The 17,987-nt window shown below is 55.0% G+C and overlaps 1 protein-coding gene and 1 pseudogene across 1 annotated transcript; both read left to right on the forward strand.

Moving 5' to 3' along the window:
* The first annotated feature begins 2,124 nt into the window (after positions 1–2,124).
* On the forward strand, positions 2,125–4,296 carry CHST14 (carbohydrate sulfotransferase 14). Its single transcript, XM_008269193.4, has one exon. It carries the CDS (start codon positions 2,340–2,342, stop codon positions 3,468–3,470), a length of 1,131 nt encoding a protein of 376 aa, XP_008267415.3. The 5' UTR covers positions 2,125–2,339; the 3' UTR covers positions 3,471–4,296.
* An 11,891-nt stretch (positions 4,297–16,187) lies between these two features.
* Positions 16,188–17,156, forward strand: LOC100346904 (protein BTG4 pseudogene; annotated as a pseudogene).
* Positions 17,157–17,987: the final 831 nt, after the last annotated feature.

Genomic DNA, 17,987 nt, shown 5'->3' on the forward strand with positions numbered 1-17,987 from the left:
CACCTAGCGTGGGGGCAGGTGCATTTCCATAGAGGTTATTAGCGACACAGCTCTCGTGAACTTGACACAGCACTGCCCTCAGTGTGCTACTCACAAGAGTCCCTTGAGATGTGTGCTGGCCTAACATTATTCTACAGACAAGAAATGTGTGGAGCTAAGTGCCTTGCCCAAGGACTCCACCAGAGTAAGCATGTCTCCCTCTCACTGCCAGCCCTGAGAGCTGCCCTCAACATATGGCCAAATTATCCAAAACCCTTAGAGATCTGCTAGTATAAAAGAAGACTTAATGGGGGGGGAGGAGGCGAATAGTGGAATGACTTCAGTGGGAAATACTCCCACCACCAGAAATCTGTTATCTGTCATGCTAATGGAAAGGAGCAGTGTGGTGAAGGCTAAACCCTGACCAACACCTGAAGCAGTAAGTGGCTGGGGGGTGCACCTGGCGTTCATCCTGCTCCAGGGAGCTGGAAGAGGCCATTGGCTCCCATTCCTTGCCCTCAGCCCTCCTGGGGTCAGGGGCCATCCCTGACCCCTCTAGCTTTGTCACCAAGCCCTGTCACTTTGTTCTTCTACTGTGGGGGCATCTTACAGTCTTTTTTTTTTTTTTAAGTTATTTATTGGGGCTGGCATTATGTAGAAAGTAAAGCTGCCATACCTGGGATGCCTAGATCCCACGTGGGAGACCCAGATGAAGCTCCTGGCTCTTGGTTTCATACTGGCCCAGCCCTGACTAGCAGCCATCAGGGGAATAAACCAGTGGATGAAAGTCCCCCCATAACTCTGAAAAAAAATTAATTTTTTTAAAAAGATTGATTTGAAAGGCTTCAGAATGACTGGAAAAGATCAATGTCCCCAGATGGCTGCAACCACCAGACCAGGAGCTAGAAACTCCATCCTGGTCTTCCAGGCAGGTGACAGGGAACCAAGTAGTTGGGCCGTCATTCCTTTCCTGGGTGCATTAGGAGAGTGCACTCCCAACATGGGATGCTGCATCGCAAGCCACTGCTTAACCCACTGCACAATGCTGGCTTCCTTTCGTTCTGTTTTCATCACTCTTACCGCGTGTCCCCAGGTCACCTGCTTCCTCCCTCCCGTCCATTCCACTCTGCTCCATTAATCTCTAAAGGATCGTAATTAGGAGTTTAAGTTTTACAGTCAGACTGACCTGTATAGAGTCTCCGCTTCCCTGGCCGCCTCTTTCAGCTGTGCAGTGGGAATGCCCACTGTCCTACCTGCTAGGGTGGCTGTGACAATTAGAGGAGACAATGAACACAGAACACTGAGCAGCTGCCTGCCTCCATACACTTGGGCTTTAATCACGTTGCTCCTGGGTTCGGGTGCTTAGCTGGGTTCCTAGAGCAGGTGGGCAAAGGCTGGCCACCAACAGAGAGTGCTTCTGGACCTCCCTGCAGCCCCCATGAACTGAACACACAACGCTTGCCATTTCCCTGCTGCTCCCTGTCCCCAGCTGGTCATCCTTAAAAATGCACCAGCTGCACCACAGCAGCCCCAGCCCAGGGCGACCCAGACACACAGGAGGGAAGACTGTACTTCCAAACACTGGATAAGCACTAGAGTCCCCAGCTATTGCTAAACCCGAAGGTCACCATGGAGACACTGGTCAGTGCCCAACAGTTCCTCTTTCGGAGAATGGCCAGGACCTGCGGGGCTGGGGCCCCTAAGGCTGCGAAGGACTCCGCTTTCAGCCGGAAAGACCAAGACCGACCTCCGCGTGCCTGGACTCGCAGGCAGCGCTGCGGGCCTCCAGGCCTCCCGGACCGGCTGCAGGAGGAAGGGTGCGGCCAGGCCAGAGTTTGCCCCGGGGTGGTGGGTGCGGATTCTCTCCCGGCAGCTCCCAGAGGGCACGCGCTCCGTGCGTCGGGATACCGCGGCCTGGGTCTTTTCCGCCTGCGAGGTCTCAGCAGCTTTTGTCCCCAGCCCTGGGGCCCCTGGCGGCCTCACTCAGGCGCCCTCCCCCCACCGTGGGGGTCCGGTGCACCCACCCCAGCCCACTCCCCGCTGGGGCGCCCGCCCTTCTCCCCGCCCCTGGCGCGGGCCCGCCCTGCGCCTGTGTCACGGCGGGGCCGGGGGCGGAGAGCGGCCGGGCGGGACATCCGGCCCTGGTGCCTCGCCGCGCCCGCCCGCCGCCCGCCGCCCGCGGTCCGCTGCCGCGCCGCGGCCCAGGAGCCGACCACCCCCGCTCCCTGGCCCCCAACCCCGCAGCCCCCTCCTCCCCGACGCCTCCCGGCCCTGCCGCCCGACCCCTCTTCCCGATCCCGCCTCCTCAGGCAGCCCTCGGATCGGCCGGGCCTGCGCAGGCCCCCACCCCCGGGAACACCATGTTCCCCCGCCCGCTGACCCCGCTGGCGGTCCCAAATGGCGCCGAGCCCCTGGGCCGGGGGCTGAGGCGGGCCCCGCTGGGCAGGGCCCGGGCCGGGGCGGGGGCGCCGCCCCTGCTGCTGCCGTCCATGCTGATGTTCGCGGTGATCGTGGCCTCCAGCGGGCTGCTGCTCATGATCGAACGGGGCATCCTGGCCGAAATGAAGCCCCTTCCCCTGCACCCTCCCCGCCGCGAGGGCGCCGCCTGGCGCGGGAGCGTCCCCAAGCCTGAGGGGCTGTCCCCGGGTGCTGAGGACTCAGACTTGCAAGTGCGACAAGACGTCCGGAACCGGACCTTGCGGGCGGTGTGCGGGCAACCGGGCATGCCCCGGGACCCCTGGGACCTGCCCGTGGGGCAGCGGCGCACCCTGCTGCGCCACATTCTCGTGAGTGACCGCTACCGCTTCCTCTACTGCTACGTCCCCAAGGTGGCCTGCTCCAACTGGAAGCGGGTGCTCAAGGTGCTGGCGGGGGTCCTGGACAGCGTGGACGTCCGCCTCAAGATGGACCACCGCAGCGACCTGGTGTTCCTGGGCGACCTGCGGCCCGAGGAGATTCGCTACCGCCTGCAGCACTACTTCAAGTTTCTGTTCGTGCGTGACCCCTTGGAGCGGCTCCTCTCTGCTTACCGCAACAAATTCGGAGAGATCCGCGAGTACCAGCAGCGCTATGGCTCCGAGATCGTGAGGCGATACAGGGCTGGAGCCGGGCCCAGTCCGGCAGGTGACGACGTCACCTTCTCCGAGTTCCTGAGATACCTGGTGGACGAGGACCCGCAGCGTATGAATGAGCACTGGATGCCCGTGTACCACCTGTGCCAGCCTTGTGCCGTCCGCTACGACTTTGTAGGCTCCTATGAGAGGCTGGAGGCCGACGCCAACCAGGTGCTAGAGTGGGTGCAGGCGCCACCGCAGGTCCGCTTCCCGGCCCGCCAGGCCTGGTACAGGCCTGCCAGCCCTGAAAGCCTGCACTATCACCTGTGCAGTGTCCCCCGGGCCCTGCTGCAGGATGTGCTGCCGAAATATATACTGGACTTCTCTCTCTTTGCCTACCCTCTGCCTAATGTCACCAGGGAGGCCTGTCACCAGTGACCGTGGCTGGGGGGCCAGCAGCTGCCGAGACCTGGCTTCAGCAGTGCCAGCACCTTGCGCTTCTGCCGGCAGTTCAGAGAAACCCTGGCTCTGGGGCTTGGGGCTTCTTGGATGGCGGAGGTGGGAGGATGCCCTGAGAAGTTCCTTGGACAGGGCGGATGCTTGCAGTGGTCCAGAGGACACGGCTGGAGAGGAGGCCTGTGGCTCCACAGTGGGGCACCTCTTGAGGGCCCCCCCAGCAGAGACGGATACCAGTTTGCCAGCGATTCAGCACTTGGGTCTGAAGACTGATTGCAGTCCCCCACCCCCATTCCCCTACTGCCAGCTGCAGGACTTACGCCGTGCACCTGGTCTACCTTCCTTTAACCTGTGGCCAGACCCAGAGGCGGCCCCTCTAGGAGTGGACCCCGTGGCTGTGAGCCCTGGTCCCCGCCTCAGGACTGGAGTGAGCAGTCATGCTTGCTAAGTGTCTTTTGTGCCTTCTGCTCCAGACTTAGAACTTCCAGCGCTTGCCAGATCCTTTCCATTTTTGCAAGGAAAGGTAAATTATTAAAGCAGGGCACTTGCCTGGTGGCTCCAGGACCTGGCCCCGTAGGCATCCAAAGACCCCCGTGCCCCAGCTCTTCCCCCAGCTCTGGGAGCCTCACTGCCAATTCTTCCTTCCCTCCTGCCAAGGCCTTCAAGGCTGTGGCTGTGGTTGGTTGGTGTATCTTGCTGCCATTTTTCTGATGCATTTATTTAAAATTTGTACTTTTTGATAGAACCCTTGAAAGGGCTTTGTTTTCCTACTGGCTGAATTTTTTAATAAAGCTGTTTTGTATATAAATTGAGCCTCTCCATGATTCTCTCCTCTGAGCTCCTGCAGGTCCCTGGGTCAGGGGAGGAGTCTGCAGGTAGAGGCAGTGGGAGCAGGTGTCACTTGTTTGAGCGAGCCCAGTGGGCCACTGCCAGCCCAGGGAGCCTTTAGGGGGCTTCTCTAGGCCACAGATTGGGCTGTCACCAAAGGACAGGCACGGCTGGTTTGGAGTGGCCCCAGATATTTCCCTGTAGGCGATACAGGCTACTCCTCCCCTGGGGCAGGAGCACTGGAAGAGGAGGCTGATACAGGCTACTCCTCCCCTGGGGCAGGAGCACTGGAAGAGGAGGCCGGGCAGAGCACTTCCCAGTGGAGGAAGGGATCACCGTGTGAGCAGAGGGAGGTTTTTGCTGCCATGGGGAATGACGAGGAAGGCAGGCGAGGGGCTACTTAGGTCCCGAGGATGTTGTGGGCAATGCGGGAGGCATGGAGTCAGAGCGGGTGGCCTCCAGGAGGCCTGGGCTCACCAGGATACAGGCAACAGCAGGTCTGACCCTGGGAAGGGTGAAAGGCTGGAGCAGTTGTCCTATATCACTCCCTCAGTGTTGCACCGCTGTGCTTCGGGGTTGGCGGCAGAGAGGCGGGAAGGAGGGGCCCCTTTGTAGGTGCTGCCAATAGCTAGCCTTGCTGTGTGCCTGGCTTTAGGGAGGAAAACTAGCCCCAGGCTGGGAATTTGGGTGAGGGGGGCTTCTCTGGGCACACAGGGTTTTCTGCCTGGCCCACCAGGTCACATGGGCTTCCAGAAGGCTTTACAGGCCCGCTGTCTAGTTCAGATGCCCTGGGGACTTCGCCGGCACTGGGCAAGTCACAGCTCTGCTCCTCCAGGCTCCTGGCCACTTCTAGGAGCTTATATCACATCCGTGTGCCCACCTTACCTAGACTGCGGGCGGAAGTCAGGACAGAGTACCTGGCCCAGCGGGTGTTCTCAGTGGCCAGCCCTGAGCCGGGGGCCTGAGCGCTCTCTGGGCAGCGCTCCTTGGACATCTGGCTTCATTTCCTCTGCCCACGAGTCAGGTCCCAGCCCTGCCCACCCTGTGCCCCTTCCTCCTAGCCTGGGGCTATGGCAGAGAAGCCAGAGGTAGCTGCTATGTCCTCCTCGGCTCGGGTAACCCTCCCAACGCCCAGGGCCAGAGGTGTCACCCCATCCCACAGACAGGGACACTGGCTCAGTGTCCCGCCCAGGGCTGTGTGCTTGCAAACAGGAAGGAGGGGAGGGGAGAGGAGAGGGCATGGGCAAAGAGGGAGACTGAGGAAGGAGGTGTTGGGGGGGAGAGCAGGGGAACCAGCAAGGCTGAATTAGATGAAGGCTGAAGGGCCCACGGGTCGTTTTGAGGAGCCTTTGCAGGCGGTGCAGATGACTGACCGCTCCCTGCCCTAGAGGAGTGGGAGCAAATGAAGCCCCCGGATGTGCTGAGAGGGGTGCTGGGCCACAGAGAATCCTGAGCCGGACACCTGTGGTGTGCGGACCACGGGAGGGGACAGGCAGAACAACCGCCACCTGCTGGGCCATTTCCCCCCCACAGAGAGCCCCTGAGGAACCGAATGTGTCCCCTGCCCTTCCTGTCAGGAAAAGGGATTTCTTTCAAGGACGGTGCCAAGGAGGCGGCAGAGAGGGGTGGGGTGCAGGCAGCCTCGGTGGGGCCAGCGTGGCAGTGGCCTTCTCAGGCCCGGCTCCACCCAGAGACAAGCCCTGAACTACTGCTTGGTCCCTAAGGGGGCAAAGGGCCCCTTCAGCCGGGCACAGACCGGGGATGGGGCCAGCACTTGGTTGACTTCTCCCAGGGCTGAGAACAAAGGAAAGGGGAGGAGCCCTGAGGGGTCTGGGCCATGGCTCCCCTTCCAGGTTCCAGTTCTCATCCATTGCTCATCCTGTGAGAAAGCACCTTGAATCCCGAGGTCCTTGCCCCGCCCCTTCCCTCTCCCACCCTTGCCCCCTCCCAGGAAGCAGCAGGGCAGAGCTGACCCAGCCACTGGAGGAACACAGACCTTTCCCTTCGCCCAGCACCGGAGTGGGGCTGCGCTCCCGGCCCCTCCCAGCAGGGCTGCACCGGTTTTCCTTCTGCGAGCCAGGGGAGGCCGTCTTTCTCTTCCTCAGGGGAAATGCTGCTGGTTAACAATAGCTGCCGTGCCAGTGCTGCCCATGTATTACCCTCAGCCCAGCACAGCCAGATTATTCCCATTTTATAGATGAGGAAGTGCCGTTTCATTGATGTGTCCAAGAGGTGGTGGGCTCGGGGTCAACACCCAGCTCCATCTAAGGTGCGCCCCATGTGGGGAGCAACTCGGACTAGACTGTTACTGGAATTAAGACTTATTCATGCATCTGCTCTCCCACAATACGGCGCTGAGAAGGGAGTAAACAGCTTCTACACAGCTGCCTTTCACCAACTTGACAAGCTGCAGGACCTGCTCCTGATTGGAGGAGAGCAGCGTACTCGGCGTGTGGGTAGCAGAGTTGGGATTGGTGGAAGAGGACTATAAAGGAGGAGAGAGACACCATGCACCAGGAACATCTATCTGAAGGAACACCTGAGGAACACCTGAGCAGCCCCCGAGAGAGCCGGCCGGCGGTGTGCCGCTCCCCCGTGGAAGTGGGGAAAGTGGCAGGGGGAACCGCCCTTCCACGGAGGTGGAAGGGACGGTAGCCAACCCGGGAAGAACCAGCAGCAAACCCGGGGAGGGCCGAGCAGACAAAAGAACAGCGCAGGGTCCTGTATCGTTCCTCCACGAAGACGGGGAGCAACAGCCCCACAAAAGGAAGATGCATTGTTACCCAGTTCGTTGCACCTGCTGTTGAGTGTCGTGTTGGATTTCTCTGCTTTTTTGCACCCATCATCAGCCCTCCTCTCAACACTGCACAAGCGATTTGTCCTCAGACAAATGATGCAGCCATCATAAAATTCACCAGATCTGCCCATTGGAGGATCAGCAGTCCCAGACGACTGAACTCAGACCAGGAATGTACTAGATTGTTAGTTCAGGCCCTCTAAGCAGCAGGTGCAAAGGCAGCATTGGATGCATGAGAGTTTTATTGGAGAAAGCATCTGTGCAGTATAAAGGTGAAGGGAGCGGGAAGAGCCTACAGGTGTGAAGGGAGAACTGGAAGCTGACCCGTGTGGGCGGGCTCTCAGATCTCAGTGCTGCTGCGAGGCTCAGCCTGGGCAGTGGGGCATCCCAGGCAAACGGCACCGGGAGGAGCCCTCTGTGGGCAGAAGCTGTCCAGGGTAGTACTGCTGGTAGGTGCAGTCGCTGGCTAAAAGCAGCCGTGGGGAAGGAACGTGAACACTGCGGCAGGTGGAAAGGCGCAGCACTGGGAGGCTCAGGCAGTGTCGGCAACCCCCAGTGGGTTCTCAGGAAGCAAGTCGGGCACGGTGCCCCCCCCGGGGGGGGCTGTCATACAGACCCGACCTGGCCATCTGACTTAGGGGCACTGGCCACCACAGTTCTGGGGACAAAACAAAATGACCTCTTTTTTTTTTTTTTTTTTTTTTTTGACAGGCAGAGTGGACAGTGAGAGAGACAGAGAGAAAGGTCTTCCTTTGCCGTTGGTTCACCCTCCAATGGCCGCCGCAGCCAGCGCACTGCGGCCGGCGCACCGCGGCCGGTGCACCACGCTGATCCGATGGCAGGAGCCAGGTACTTATCCTGGTCTCCCATGGGGTGCAGGGCCCAAGCACTTGGGCCATCTTCCACTGCACTCCCTGGCCACAGCAGAGAGCTGGCCTGGAAGAGGGGCAACCAGGACAGAATCCTGGCGCCCCGACCAGGACTAGAACTCAGTGTGCCGGCGCCGCAAGGCGGAGGATTAGCCTAGTGAGCCGCGGCGACAAAATGACCTCTTGAACAACCGTAAGGCAGCTGTTGGCCTCACAAGAGCCTCTAGGTGTCTGGGGATTCTTTCTCTCTCTCTCCCTCCCTCTCTCGCTCCCTCTCCCCCCTTTCTTTATCTTTTAAAAGATTTATTCATTTATTTATTTGAAAGGCAGTGTTTGAGAGACAGAGATCTTCCATTTGCTGGTTCACTGCCCAAATGCCCACAACAGCTAGAGCTGGGCCTGTCTGAAGCCAAGAGCAAAAATCCTCCTGGTCCCCCACATGGGTGCAGGGGCCCAAGTACTTGGGCCACCTTTCACTGCTTTCCCAGGCACATTAGCAGGGAGCTGGATCAGAAGTGGAGCATCGGCGCCCACATGGGATACTGATGCCACAGGTGGCCACTTCACAGGCAATGCCACAGTGCTGGCCCCTCTGGGGATCTCTTTTTTCTTTAAAAAAAAAAAAATATTTATTTAAGGCCGGCACCGCGGCTCACTAGGCTAATCCTCCACCTGCGGCGCCAGCACACCGGGTTCTAGTCCCAGTCGAGGTGCCGGATTCTGTCCCGTTTGGGTTGCCCCTCTTCCAGACCAGCTCTCTGCTCACCAGGGAGTGCAGTGGAGGATGGCCCAAGTGCTTGGACCCTGCACCCCATGGGAGACCAGGATAAGTACCTGGCTCCTGCCTTCGGATCAGCTCGCAGCCGCCCCAGCCGCGGCGGCCATTGGAGGGTGAAGCAGCGGCAAAGGAAGACCTTTCTCTCTGTCTCTCTCACTGTCCACTCTGCCTGTCAAAAAAAAATATGTATTTATTTGAGTGGTAGAGTTATAGGCAGAGGGATCTTTCATTTGCTGGTTTACTCCCCAAGTGGCTGCAACAGCTGGAGTTGGGCTGATCTGAAACCAGGAGCCAGGAGCTTCTTCTAGGTCTCCCACACAGGCCTTCCTCCACTGCCTTCCCAGGCCATAGCAGGGAGCTGGATCGGAATTGGAATGGCCAGGACTCAATGGCTGCGGCAGGCAGATACTTAATCTATTAAGCCACAGCACAGGCCCCTGGCAATCTCCTGAACTAAACTCTTCCCCATGGCTGTCCCGGCTGCCCCTGCCCATCATGTTGGCACTGAAGGCCACGTGCCAGCACCATGCCCAAATGCCCGTGCTATAATTTTCAGGATGTTTTCTCTGCAGTTTACCCAGCTCACTGTGGGTTTTGATTCTGTTTGCTTTGTGTCTTTGCCAGAGGATATTCACGATGGTCTTCACCTAGATTTCCTCTGTTCTAGGCGCACATCCTTCCAGCTGTGATGGGGAAGGCAGACTCCCCCAGGTGTTGAGTCAGGGTGCTGGTGCTGTGGACCTGGCAGGGGGTGTAGTCCCAGTGTGACCATCCAGGGGCAGCCTGGGAGGACAGGAATGGTGCCTCCCTCAGAGCTCCCAGGGAGCCACATGCATTCGAGCCCCAGACCTCCTGCCGCACTGCCCTCCTGAGCTCTTCGGCCCCTTATCTCCGGATCCTGGGTGCCTCCGAGGACCCATCTGCATGGGAGTCCCCACAGAGGCAAAGAATTACAGGAGGAGCTCTGATTTTGCCTTTGTGAGGGGATGTGGAATGTCAAGGTCAGGCCAGGTCACCCACTGCCCCTCAATCCGCCAGCAAGAAAACTATGCCGGTCTTGACCTTGGGGTGGGGCTTTGGGGAGCAGAAAGATACGAGGAGCTCCAGGCGCTCAGCCAGGAGGAGCCTGCGGTGCCACTCCTGCCAACGGCACAACCGAGCCGCGGGGCCTGCTGGGCTGCTGCCTCCCTGGCAGCTCACAGCTGGAGGGACCCAGGACTCAGCCTCACAGCTGCTCCAGCTGTGGGAGACCAGCAAGTGCCCACCTGCTGCTTTCTCTCTTCTCAGCCCAGGGAGATTAAGCAGCCCCTGGGACCCCAGCCAGAGCCCAGGGGCGGCAGAGCCCTGAAAGTCCAGGTGTTGTGGCCTCATAGCCCAGGTGCTTACTACCTAGACCAGTTAACCAGCCCCTTTCTGAGCTGTTTCCACACAAGTGAAATGTTGGGAGTTTTTATTATTATTAATTAATTAATTAATTTGAAAGGCAGAGTTAGAGAGAGAGAGAGGTCTTCCATCTGCTGGTTCACTCCCCAAGTTGCCACAATGGCCAGAGATGTGCTGATCTGAAGCCAGGAGCCAGGAGCTTCTTCCAGATTTCCCATGCAGGTGCAGGGGCCCAAGGACTTGGGCCATCTTCTACTGCTTTCTCAGCCATAGCAGAGAGCTGGATCAGAAGTGGAGCATCTGGGACTCGAACCAGTGCCCATACTGGATGCCAGCACTGCAGTCAGTGGCTTTACTTGCTATGCTACAGCACTGGCCCTGGGAGATTTTAAAATAAGTCACAGGGGGAGGGAGTTTATTCTAGCAGTTAAAGGCACTGGAGTCCCTGGTTTAGTGCCCCAGCTTCTAACTCCGGCTTCCTGCCATACAGACCCTGGAAGGTAGCGGTGATCGCTCAAGTTAGTTGGGTCCCTGCTTCCTATGTGGGAGACCTGGATTGCATTCCTGGCCCCCGGCTTCACCGGGCCCAGCCCAGCTATTGTGGGCATTTGGGGGAGTGCACTGGTGGATGGGAGCTTCCTCTTGGTTGCAAATAAAAGAGAAAGAAACAAGTCACAGAAAGGGCCTGATAGGGGCCTGATAGGGGCCTGGTGCTGTAGCGTAGCCAGTTAAGCTGCCACTTGCAGTGCCGGCATCCCATATGGGCGCTGGTTCAAGTCCCGGCTGCTCCACTTCCTATCCAGCTCCCTAATAATGTGCCTGGGAAAGCAGCAGAGGATGGCCCAAGTGCTTAGGCCCTTGCACCTATGTAGGAGACCTGGAAGAAACCCCTGGCTTCAGATTGGCCAGCTCCAGCTGTTGTGGCCATTTGGGGAGTGAACCAGCAGATAGAAGATCTGACTCTCCCTCCCTCTTCGTTCTTTAACTCTGCTTTTCAAATAAATAAATAAATCTTTAAAAAGAAGAAGAAGAAGAAGAAGAAGAAGAAAGGGCCTGATACCCAACAAACAGAAGCTAGTAGCACACAGAGGGTGTGAGGGCAGTGTGCATGGGGGTCGCCCAGAGAGGAGCACCTCCTTCTCGTCCTCACATCTGCTCTCTAAGGCCCAGCCCTCAGGGACTGCCTGCCCCATCCCCGTGTGACAAATGGCATTGCCAGCTCTGACCCCTTACCTGCCTCAAGGGCAGTCTTTGAACTTGACAGGTGACCTGGGCCAGGGAGCTTCAGACATCTTCCACAGTGTGAGGAACAGGAGGGGAGGAGCGCTCTGTCGTGGGCCTTGAAGGGCCGGGGTCGGGGGGGACCCTCTAGCACCCCACACCCTGCCGCCGCACATGCTCTTCTTGGTCCGAGAAGTCATTCCCACATGGGTGCCACAGCCAGCTGATCATGGCGAGGAGCCATCACTGTGCCTGTGCCAGGCCCTGTGCTAAGACAGTTCTACATCTTTCCCTATTTTTTTTTTATTTTGAAACTGTTCAAACCTACATGAAAGTTACAAAAATAGTACAATGAACACTCATGACCTAGATTCTCCAGTTAGCGTTTGCCACGTTTGGTCTCCCGTTCTGTTCGTGTATGTGTTACTAACCATTCCAGAATAGCTTACAGACCTCACGATGTGTCACCCCGCACCCTGAGCATGTGTCTCCTGAGGAACGGACATTCCGCTATGTAATCCCCTCCACAGTCGGCACCGGACATCTTACGTCACTTCAGCAATATGACAGGAATCCACACTCAGATCTTCCCAGGTGTGTGAATTATGTCCTTTAGGACATCTTCCTAGAAGTCAGGATCCAATCAAGGACCATGACAACATTTCGTTGTTAGGACTTCTCGTCTCTCTTAAGCAGAGACAATTTTCCATTTTTTTCCCTTGCAGGCAGTCTTTTTTTTTTTTTTTTTTTTTTTTTTTTTTTTTTTTGACAGATAGAGTTAGACGGAGAGATAGAAAGGTCTTCCTTCCGTTGGTTCACCCCCCAAATGGCCGCTACGGCCAGAGCTACGCCAATCTGAAGCCAGGAGCTTTTCCTGGTCTCCCATGAGGGTGCAGGGCCCAACCACTTGGGCCATCTTCCACTGCCCTCCCGGGCCACAGCAGAGAGCTGGACTGGAAAAGGAGCAACTGGGACTAGAACCTGGCGCCCATATGGGATGCCGGCACCACAGGCAGAGGATTAACCAAGTGAGCCACAGCTCCAGCCCCTTCCCTTGCAGTCTTTCATGTCATTAATATTCTGAAGCCATTGAATCTGTTGTTTTGCAGAACGTCAAAATTTAGATTTTTTGATGGTTTCTAATGGTTTCAGGTTGACTTGCATGTTTATATATTGTTTTAATTTTTATTCATTTGAAAGGCAGACAGAGATTGTTCATCTGCTGGTTCACTCCCCAAACGCCTACAGGTGCCAAGGCTGGGCCAGGCTGAAGTCCAGGACTCAATCCAGGTTTCCCACATGGGAGGCAGGAACCCAAGTGCTTGAGTCATCATCTGTTACCTGCCAGGGTGTGCATTAGCAGAAGGCTAGAATCGGGAGTGGAACCGGAACTTGAACTTGCACTTGCACACTCTCAAGCAGCATCTCAACTGTCACCTCCGTTGGCGGTCTCTGACCTGCACGCTTATCATCATAGTGACTCTGCTGCATTGTGCTACTTCCTGTCTTGGAGACGGAGGCCTGGACTTGGAGGGGGCTGACAGGCTGCCCTGGGAGTGGAAGCGGTTCTGAACTCTACGCCCACACCCTGCCCTGCAAGGAGCCCCTTTGAAGTCTTTATTTTTTCCATTCGATTTGAAAGGCAGAGAGATAGAAGCAAACTCAGATCCTCTCCCCATCGGGCTGCTCCCCAAATGCTCAGCAAGGGCTGGGCAAGGCCTGGAACCCAGAGCTCAGCCTGGGTTTCCCAAGTGAGTGGCAGAGGATGGCTCAAGCTCTTGAGTCCTTGCCACCTCCCACGGTGCACATTAGCAGGACTCGGGATCAGAAGGGGAGGAGGGACTGAAACCCAAGCACTCTGATGTGGATGTGGTGTCCCCAGCGGCACTGCCCCTTCGAATCTCATCAGCTGGGTTCCTTAGGAGGGCTTCCATTATCAGCCCCTTTGGACACCTTGGCCATGAACACCGTGGATTTTGACAGGGCCTGGTGTGGGAAGAGGAGGAGGAACTCCGAGGGAAGGACCCCTCTGTCCTGCTCCCTGGGGTGCGCCCTGGACACCACGCTGAGTCCTGGTGGGAAGCCGTCCCACCCCACCCCAGGAGCTCCTTGAGGCCACTTCAGAAATCTTTTTCCTCTCCTTTCTCCTGAACCTCCAGGGGAGGTGATGCGTCACATCACACACACTGCTCACCACTCACTACTGAGGGTGTACCGATCCTCTGGGTACACTGAATTCTGTCTCGTTGCCTAGCAACAAGAGGACATTCCAGCCCGAGGGGGAGGGGATGGGCAGCCACGTGACTGCCTGGGTCTGGGTCCTTCTTGCTCAGGGGTTCTCCTTCTGACTAGTTACCTAATAACCACGGAGGTCCTTGCCCTCCAGGAGTTCCCCTCCTCTTCTCAGGGACTGCAGACTTGGGGCCCCTTCCAGGGTGGGGCTCGGGAGCTAAGAGGAGGGTGCACACCATGTCCTGCAGAGATGCTGGAGGGAAGGGTGAGAATTCCCAGGGAAGGGTCTGGCCGTGCCAGGAGACTTCGGCTCCTCCTTACTTGGTTCCACAGATGTTCTGAGAGCTGAGGTTTGGATCCTGGCCTGGCTTCTCTGTGGAAGGAGACATGGGATGGTCCACAGGCTGGGGCAGCCCCTTAGTAATCCAAGACTCCAGTTAATCTTGAAGACAGGTGTATGATGGGTCTTTGGAAAGTTTCAGAAAGTGCATATTATTATTAATAAAGATTTATTTATTTTGAAAGAGTTACAGAGAGAGGGAGAGACAGAGAGAGAGATCTTCCATTTGCTGGTTCACTCCCCAAATGCCTGCAACAGAAACCCAGAACTCCATCCAGGTCTCCCCTGTGGATACCGAGCACTTCAGCCACCACCTGCTGCCTCCCAGAATGCACTGGCAGGAAGGTGGGTTGGAAGCAGAGAAGCCACGACTTAAACCAGCACTCTGGTGTGGGATGGGGACTTTGCGAGTGGCACTTAACCTGTGCCAACCACCTGCCCCCAAATTTTTAAAAAGATTTTTATTTATTTGAAAGGTGGAATGGCAGAGGAAGAGGGAGAGAGAGAGCTTCCATCCACTGGCTTACTCCCCAGATGGCTGCAATGTCAGGGGCTGGGCCAGGCTGAAAACAGGAGCCAGGAACTCCATCTGGATCTCCCGCTTGGGTAGCACAGGTCCAAGTCCTTGAGCCACCTGCTGCTGCTTTCCCAGGCACGTTAGCAAGGAGCTGGAGCAGAAGCAGAGCAGCCAGGACTCGAAGGGGTGCTCCAATACGGGATGCCAGTGTTGCAGAAGTGGTTTAATCCTCTGCACCACAAGGTTGGCCCTTGCCCCCCAATTTTTAATTGTGTATTTTATTTATGTGAAAGGCAGAGAAACAGATACATATATAGAGAGAGACAGACTGCCCATTTTCTGGCTCATTCCCCAAATGCCTGCAATAGCTAGAGGTGGGCTGGGTCTAGACTGGGAGCTGGGACCTCCATCGGGTTTCCTGTGTAGGTGTGAGGGACCCGACTCCTTGAGTCATGACCTACTTCCTCCTGGGATTTGCATTAACAGGGAGCTAGAATCAGGAGTGGAGCTGGGACTTCAACCCAGGGACCCCAGTATGGGATGTGCACATATTGAGCCAGGGTCTTACCCACTGCACCAAATACCTGTCCCTTGCATGAACTTTTTGAAGTCTCTCCATGTAGCTTTAACCATTTCAACTAGGTAAAATTTAGGCCAAAGGTTTACCTGGGATCTTTAAGGCCCTCAAAGATCTGTGGACAAAATTCAGGCAGTTGGTAAATTTTAGGGGAAAATTTCCATCTTTACTTTTACTATTCTAAGGTGTGTGAACTATTGTATGAAATATTAGTAAAATCTGTTACCTTGTCATTTATAGAAATGAGATCTTTTTATATCACTTTACAGCTACTGAAGTATCTATTATACTCTGAAATTATTAGGCTTGGGGCCAATGTTGTGGCATAGTGGGTAAAGCCGCCACCTGCGATGCTGGCAGCACATATAGGCACTGGTTCGAGTCCTGGCTGCTCCACTTCCCATCCAGCTCCCTGCTAATGCACCTGGGAAAGCAGCAGAGGATGACCCAAGTGCTTGGGCCCAAGCAGCCACGTGGGAGGCCCAGATGGAGCTCCTGGCTCCCAGCTTCGACCTGCCCAGCTCCAGCCATTGCAGCCATTTGGACAGTGAACCAGCAGACAGACGATCTTTCTCTCTGTAACTTTCAAAATAAATCTTTTCTGGGGGTCCAGCACTGTGGCGTAGTGGGTAAAGCCACTACCTGCAGTGCTGGCATCCCATATGGGTGCCGATTCAAGTCCCAGCTGCTCCACTTCCAATCCAGCTCTCTGCTTTGGCCTGGGAAGCAGTGGGAAATGGCCCAAGTCCTTGGGCCCCTGCACCTGCAGCGGAGACCCAGAGGAAGCTCCTGGCTCCTGGCTTTGGATTGGTGCAGCTCCGGCCATTGCAGCCAATTGGGGAGTGAATCCATGGACAGAAGACCTCCCTCTCTCTGCCTCTCCTCTCTCTGTGTAACTCTGACTTTCAAATAAATAAATAAAATCTTTAAAATTTTTAAAAAAATATTTTTAAAAAAATTATTAGAAGCAGGCAGGGTTGAGAGTTAGAAACACAAAGTGTAGTACAATTGGTCTTCTACCTCTGGCCCGTGTTTTGTTGGAGCTGAAGAGCTTTTGCTGGCAAGTATGCTATGTGTTTGATAAATCTTAAAGTGTGCAGTTTATGAACCACATTTTAGAGCTACTGTCTCCTACAATGTTTTGCTCTTCTTGGTCTCCTCTTAGAATTTCCTCAAATCATGAGAGATGAAATTGCAACAACAGTTTTCTTTCTCACAAAACTGGTAAAAAAAACATGACAAACTGAGTAAGCAACAAATAGAAGACTTTGCAGAAAAGCTGATGACAGTCTTGTTTGAGAGCTACAGAGGTCACTGGCACTCCGATTGCCCTGCTAAAGGGCAAGGCTTCAGGTGTGTTAGGATCAACAGTAACCAGAATAAAGATCCCATTTTAGAAAGGGCTTGTGCCGGGAGTAATGTAGACTTTTCTCACCTGGGACTTCCAAAGGAGATGACCATATGGGTAGATCCCTTTGAAGTGTGCTGCAGGTATGGTGAGAAAAATCATCCATTCACAATAGCTTCTTTTAAAGGCAGACGGGAGGAATGGGAACTCTCCCAACAAATCGGTTATGCTGTTAATAAAGCCACGTTGGCCCACTCCTCCGGCACGTCCTCTGATGAAGAAAATTGTTGCAGAGAACCTCAGATCATCCCTAAAGTCAGCAATCTGAAGAGCATTTATCAGGTTGAAAACTTGAAACAGAACTTTCAATCTTGGTTCCAAATGTCCCGCAGAGAGCACGTGGCAGATGGCCACGTGGGCCTCCTGGGAAGTGCCTGTCGCACTGTATATAAGAACCCCAAGTGTCACAGGCCTGCTGCTATGCACCGGGTGGACCGGTACCACTGGGTCAACACAAACCGCCAAGACAGTGACTAGGCATGCAGCGGGAAAAGGCTACAGGACTGGCTTCGTTTTACCAAAAAGAAAATGAATCTGAGGCTGAGAGGCCCATGAAACAAAATGTTCAGGTTGGGCCTGAGGTGTACGTTTACAAGTCTTATCAGATGATGACTCTGTTCTGAAAAGTACTTTCAATTCTTCATTTTATGTGACGTTTTATGTAATACTAGTAAATGTACCCAGTGAAGTAATAGAATGAAGATGCTGACCTATAAGATTCAATGAATTATGAAAAGTAAGCTTAAATAAACATACCATAAAAAAAATTATTAGACTTGTCATTAGATTCTCAATGTGTTCATAAAGAAATATATATCAATAAGATATTTTTGTTTTTAATATTTTGATAATGAAATTTAAATATAACTGGTTTGCTTTGCAGCTGTATGCATTTGTTTTTACATTTTTACAACCAGAGGTATTTTTAAATTTTTTTTTTTTTTGCACTTACACGAATTGCTCGGGAACGAATTCCAGCGGCTTAGACTTCGCGTGGGTTCTGACAGAGCGGGCATCTCTCGGTGGAGCAGGAAGTGCTGTAGTGGAACCCAGGCCCTTCTCATTGACGTCTTCTGTTTCTGACCATTTTCCTCCACCTGTTTCAGAAAGCTGTTCGCCCCTTAGAGTGCTTAATACATTCAACACGCACATTCATTCTCTCGGCAAGAATCTTGCCCTTAACTTGCTAGTTTACAACAACGCCAACAGCATGCTGGGTATGATTGCAGACCCTTCCAGTCCTGCCCTGGTAACATTTATGGGCATTCCTTTGTGAACAGTACCTGCGCCCTTGACACCCCGTTGCCGTTCTTGTAGATGTGCATACATGTGGCCAAAGGAACAACACTGTTTTCTTTTTTAAATATAGATAGATAGATAGATTTATTTATTTATTTGAAAGGCAGAGTTAGAGGCAGAGAGAGAAAAATCTTCCTTCTGCTGGTATGACCTCAACAGCCGGAGAAAAGCTGATATGAAGCCTGGAGCCAGGAGCTTCCTCCGGGTCTCCCCTGCAGGTGCAGGGGCTCAAGCACTTGAGCCATCTTCC

This window comes from Oryctolagus cuniculus, chromosome 12 (genome assembly GCF_051225735.1).
Source record: "Oryctolagus cuniculus isolate XC-2025 breed Fujian yellow rabbit chromosome 12, ASM5122573v1, whole genome shotgun sequence".
Taxonomy (NCBI): Eukaryota; Metazoa; Chordata; class Mammalia; order Lagomorpha; family Leporidae; genus Oryctolagus; species Oryctolagus cuniculus.

Coding starts and splice junctions, on each gene's coding strand:
- CHST14 (XM_008269193.4), top strand. CDS start 2,340: ATGTTCCCCCGCCCGCTGACCCCGCTGGCGGTCCCAAATGGCGCCGAG.